The 6,000-nt window shown below is 41.5% G+C and overlaps 1 protein-coding gene across 1 annotated transcript in view; it reads left to right on the top strand.

The window, feature by feature from the left end:
- Window positions 1–4,721: 4,721 nt before the first annotated feature.
- atp6v1g3 (ATPase H+ transporting V1 subunit G3) overlaps window positions 4,722–6,000 on the top strand; it is a 42,012-nt gene continuing 40,733 nt past the window's right edge. Inside the window, exon 1 of the mRNA XM_062980787.1 lies at window positions 4,722–4,907. Coding sequence (XP_062836857.1) covers window positions 4,826–4,907 — 82 coding nt within the window. The 5' untranslated portion in view covers window positions 4,722–4,825. The remainder of the gene's footprint in view (window positions 4,908–6,000) is intronic.

The following is a 6,000-nucleotide window of genomic DNA, read 5'->3' as shown; positions in this document are numbered from 1 at the left end:
CTAATAGATTCCAGATTACAATAGTCATTAAGGATGGGGTCCCCAGAGCTGTTTTTAAAATGAAGGACTGAACAGTAATTTTTAAAATATTTTATCGAACTTGATGATTTCTTTTGATTCATAAGGAGGATCAACTAACTAAAAGTTTTGTGGGCCTAATTCTTCCAGATCATTGCCAGTGAGCTCAACCACCTTCCCCAGCTTAGTCTTAGAGTGGTCTGAAGTCTCACCAAGGGCCACATCAGCCTTTTGGTTGCCTTCAGAGGGCCATTTGTACTTGTATGACTGTGCAAATGTAACTATGTGGTCCTAGCATTGAAAGCCACATGAACCACATAAAATGATTTGGCAGGACAGATTTGGCCTGCAGGCCTTGTATCTGACACATGTGACTTAGTGGCTTAGCTGCTCCCATGTACATTTAAGTGTCACCTGTGCAGCGTTGGATCACTTAAGGTTGTTCTTACCATTTGGCAAAGTGAAGGAGCCATTTCGGATAGAAGATTTGGAGTGTCATGACAGGTCAGAAATTTGTTAGTTATTTACATAGATTTTAGTATCTCAGGGTAGGGGTCCTAGAACCAGACCCCAATAGATACCGAAGGATTTCATGGAAATCCAACAGATACAGAAAATGTCATGTTGGGCAAGGCTACAGCCTACAATTACACATAAAACATATTTATAAAATTGGAAATCCCTAGTATCAGCACATGGATTTAAGACCTCCCAGTAGAGGCTGTTCATGAAGAGACACTTCTAATCAGACTACAAAAAAAAAAAAAAAGATCAGATTCCAAATCTTTGGTAATTTTCCAAATCTATATGTGGAAGTTTTTGTTCATGACACTTAAGCACACCATTCTGTGCCACTCATAACTTTCCATTTTTCAATTTTTTCTTCATATTAATGTTAGTATTATTTTTCTTATTCTTATTAATTATTATTGTTATTAATTATTATAATAATATTCATTTTCCCACAACCTTTTTTCCTTTGCATTGTTTTTCCCCCTTAAAATCTTTGCTGCTCCTTTTTCTTCTCCCACTTCCAACCAACACTGAGTTGTAATAAACAAAATATATAAAGTCGACCCATTTGACTGTAAAATGTGATGCTGAAGTACTCTATGATGGGTTGATGGGCGAGTGGAAGGAAAAGGTAGAGGTTTACCAGTTGAAAACTCAACATTAAAGAGATGATTTTCTCTCCATGCTTATGACCCCACTGCTGATTGCTTTCATTTTCTCTTTCATAACTTTATTTCCTGTGTAGGTTTCCAGGAAGCTGCTTTTCAGCTTTTAAGAACTGAACGAAACTTTTTTTTTCTGACTTAGAATTCAGTAACTACAGTGGATGAAAATAAATGCCAGTAATTTTTCTAAAAATAAGGACTTCTATCTCTCCCCTCAGGTATACCTCTATGAACCAGATATTCCAGGCAGTAGACATTAAGAGCTGGACAGTATTAAGAAATAAAAGAGGAAATAAGCACACACACAAAAACAGGGCAGAAAAGGGCACAAATTTACATACTGTTTCCTCAATCTAATTCATATGTGTATATGGCCATTTAGTAAAGGTAAAGGTTTTCCCTGACGTTAAGTCCAGTCGTGACTGACTCTGGGGGTTGGTGCTCATCTCCATTTCTAAGCCGAAGAGTCGGCATTGTCCATAGACATCTCCAGGTCATGGGGCCGGCATGACTGCATGGAGCGCCGTTACCTTCCCACTGGAGCGGTACCTATTGATCTACTCACATTTGCATGTTTTCGAACTGCTAGGTTGGCAGGAGCTGGGACTAACAGCGGGCGCTTATTCCGCTCCTGGGATTTGAACCTGGGACCTTTTGGTCCGCAAGTTCAGCAGCTCAGCGCTTTAACACACTGTGCCACCAGGGTCCCTATTTCTAGCCATTTAGAAATAATTAAAACTATGTATCCTATCATAGCAGGGAAGATTATGACCAAGTGTGCTTTGTAACAGCTCTGTCTGCTCTCCATGAGGCAAACTGTTAATGATCCCCATCAAGATCTCCTGGGTTGGAGTGGACACCCTTTCACATAGAAAATACTTTCAAATAACCAAGTTGGCAACCTTTCAAAGAGATCCTATTTTTATAAACTAGGAGAGAATGTAGTGTGGCCATTCAAAGGTGAGCCTATACAGCCCTGAAAACCCAGACATACCTTGACTTGACTCTGCCTGTATTCATTACATTCCTGCTCTTCAGATGAGTATTGAAGTTTATTTTGAATTTGCCCCAGAGTTTCCCATGGATTTGGGGCACTGTGGACATGTGGCTGCAGTCCAATTCCGACTGGTCTGCTGTCCATAGTGTCCACCATCACTATCATCTTTGCCATGTCCAACTTGCCAGCATGCCCATGTCATGACCATCTCATATGCATTGCAACTCTCAACTAGCCACAGAGCTCCATGTTGTTGTTGAGCCATGGCACCCCCCTCCCGAAAAGTTTATGGACAATGAAAAGACTTCAAACAAGAAATATGATTTTTTCTTTATTTTTTAAACATTTTGCGGGGCTACAAAGTTATGAAATGTTGAAGACGTTAGAGGCTCCATAAGGACTTAGCAGAAGCAATACCCTTAAGTTCTATTAAATGAAACCCTTTAAGAAATGTATGAAATTTATATTTTGTGTGCAACTTGTATTACTTGTATACCATGTCAATCCTTAAATATATCAAATGTATCTTGAAGGCAGCTACATCCCTGTGCCTTCAGTTTGCATAATGCCTTGGGATTAGGAATAGAGATTACAGCCAGGGTCCCTCCCTCTATTTCCCAAGTCAGATAATATAGGACCTTTATGCATGTTTGCAAGACAGATTATTGCCTTTGTCACCAAGATGAGCACAGGAAATTTGTTCATTTAACTGAGGCTGAGAGTATGCCACTCCTATGGAAGAGGAGGCTCAGCAAACATGAATCTAGTCACCCTTTTCTGGACACGTTCCAGCTTGTCCCTGGGAACTGTCTTAATATATTCTGGGATTGGTTAGTGTACATTGGATTTTGTTTTGAGGAGTAGTCAAAGATATAAAGGAATAAAGAATCTGAATGATACAAATAATATTTCACTCAAATTACTTCATCACATGTAGGAAAATGCCAGGACGCTTCCTCCTCGGAGCTTGCCAGATGCCATCACATGACATAAGGCAACTTCTGGCAGAGCTCCATAGAGGAAGCATCTTGACAGCATGCTAGGATGCTTCTCTGGGAGACATCCTGTGTTCTGTAGAGAACAACGGCAGACAATTTCCCCCAGCTGCCCCACAGATTTGCCACATTGCATGGCAAATCCCCCCACTGCCCCTCATCAATGTGATGAGGCCCTTAGTTTGACTTGGGCAGTTGATTTTCTTTCTTCATCTTGTACTACTGTGCAAGAGCCTACTATTTCTTCCCATATTGTCCCACACCCATACTATGGAGATGACACATGCCATTTTCAAACATAGATGAATCAAAAGTTGGGGGATGGGTGTCATGTTTATGAATAACGTTTATGCCTCTGAATCTCAAAAATAGCTTTCTAAATACAACCCAAAACCTGTAAGTGATCATATTGCAAGTAACACATGGTACATTTCTACATTAGGTCATTTCCCCAAAGAACAGAAGCACCATTATCACAGAGTGTTGTCGAAGGCTTTCATGGCCGGGATCACATCTGCTATGGCTGATTTCTCTGGTTGAGTGAGTTTGCAGTGCCTTTCATGTTCTTTGACTCGTGTTTGGGCGCTACGTTTGGTGGTCCCTATGTAGACTTGTCCACAGCTGCATGGTATCTGGTAGACTCCTGCAGAGGAGAGCACTTGATGAACCAACCTGGACACAGTATATTATTTGAGAACACAGAAATGCTTGGCCACTCCAACAACTATCATGTCAGACTACACAGAGAAGCCACTGAAATCCATAAGCATGTGGACAGAAAGGAGGAAACCATGAAAATGAACAAAATCTGGCTACCAGTATTAAAAAAAAAAACTCAAAAATCAGAACACTAGATGGGAAGCAACACTCTGAGGGCAGAGGAGCCCCAGGGACGGCTAATGACTCTGAACAAAGGATGCCCCCCAGGCAAGAGATAAACCTTTCCAATGCTAATTAGGGTGATTAACTGCAACATTAATGCTGGCTTCCAACTGACAAAGGACTCTTGTCACACCCTGGACTCTCCACAGATATATATTTTTTCCTTCCGTGCCCAGTTTATCCATGCCTCACAACCTCTGAGGATGCCTGCCATAGATGTGGACGAAACATCAGGAGAGAATACTTCTGGAACATGGCCACACAGCCCGAAAGACATACAACAACACCATTATCACAGACATTGGCATCCAGTTATTTCATGCAGAAATTTCATGCAAACTCTATTGAAAAAAATCACATTTAACCATTGATTGTCTTGGCATTCATTGTTCTGTTCCAGAAGTAACAATGTAAATAATTGATTCCTTTCTTTTTTATTTTTGCATTTGTTTGCTAATAGTTGCTCAAACCACAACAACAATGTGTCATGGACAAACTGAGCCATTGTATTTGCAAAACATCTAAATAGTCCTAAACAGAGGGAAAAAGAAAATGAGCCTGTGCACTTTCCTAGAGTCCACTCTTTGTTTTGCCTCCCAAAACATAAATACATCTCATCAGGCAAGGAGGGCACACAGTGGATGTTCTCATGTTGATACAACAACACAGGTAATAAAGAACACAGTAAGAGCACCATAAAGCCTCCTTCCTCCTTCTAGTTCTCCCCAAGGACTTCCTGCTATCAAGGAGACAAAATGACCAGCCAATCTCAGGGAATCCAGCAACTCCTGCAAGCAGAAAAACGTGCCAAGGACAAGCTTGAAGAAGCCAAAAAAAGTAAGCAATAATCTATCATGTAATTCGGGTGCATTTACACCATAGAAATAATGCAGTTTGACACCACTTTAGTTGCCATGTTGTTATGGAATCCTGGGAGCTCACTAAATACTAGACTAAAGACCTAGTTTTTCAAGGTTTTTAACCTTCTCTGCCAGAATGCTGATACCTCACCAAACAACAAATCCCATAATTCCTTAGCATTTAGCCAGGCAATTACAATTAATTCTGCAATGGAGATGTATTCTTTGTTCCAAATTTTGCTCAAGATTTATTAGATACTCCTTGTTCTGTGCCTTCAGGTCTATGTAGATTTAGAGTAAGGCTATGTAGCCTTACTGAATACAGATCTGTTATGGATCTGTAACACTATGTTATGAACCTGTATTGCAATACTAAATAGCAGGCATTATTATTATTCCACCTTTTCCCCAATCCGGGACTCAAGGACTATTGTGTGCCTTCGAGTCATTTCTGCCTTAAGGCCCCCTTAGGCAAACCTATCAGAAAGTTTTCTTGCTAGAGAGAGAGGTTGCCTTAGACTTCCTCTGAGGCTTGGATAGCATGGCCTGTCCAAGGTCACAAAGTGGGTTTCCATGGCCACTGGTCTGGTCTTCAGAGTCATGACTCAGTGCCCATTCCTCCATTATGGCTCTATTTGCATCCATGGTATGCATTTCAATTCTTACTCTTCAATGCTGAGGATTGTTATTTCTTCCCATTCTAAGGTAAAAGGTAAAGGTTTCCCCTGACGTTAAGTCCAGTCATGTCTGACTCTGGGGGTTGCTGCTCATCTCCATTTCTAAGCCGAAGAGCTGGCGTTGTCCGTAGACACCTCCAAGGTCATGTGGCCGGCATGACTGCATGGAGCGCCGTTACCTTCCCGCCGGAGCGGTACCTATTGATCTACTCACATTTGCATGTTTTTGAACTGCTAGGTCGGCAGGAGCTGGACCTAACAGCGGGCGCTCAAGCCGCTCTCGGGATTTGAACCTGGGACCTTTCGGTCTGCAAGTTCAGCAGCTCAGCGCTTTAATGCACCTCGCCACCGGGGCTCCCCTTCCCATTCTAAAAAGCTAATATTTAAGCTATG

Source organism: Anolis carolinensis, chromosome 4 (assembly GCF_035594765.1).
Source record: "Anolis carolinensis isolate JA03-04 chromosome 4, rAnoCar3.1.pri, whole genome shotgun sequence".
NCBI classification, from domain to species: domain Eukaryota; kingdom Metazoa; phylum Chordata; class Lepidosauria; order Squamata; family Dactyloidae; genus Anolis; species Anolis carolinensis.
This window is presented reverse-complemented; position numbering and strand designations above follow the sequence as displayed.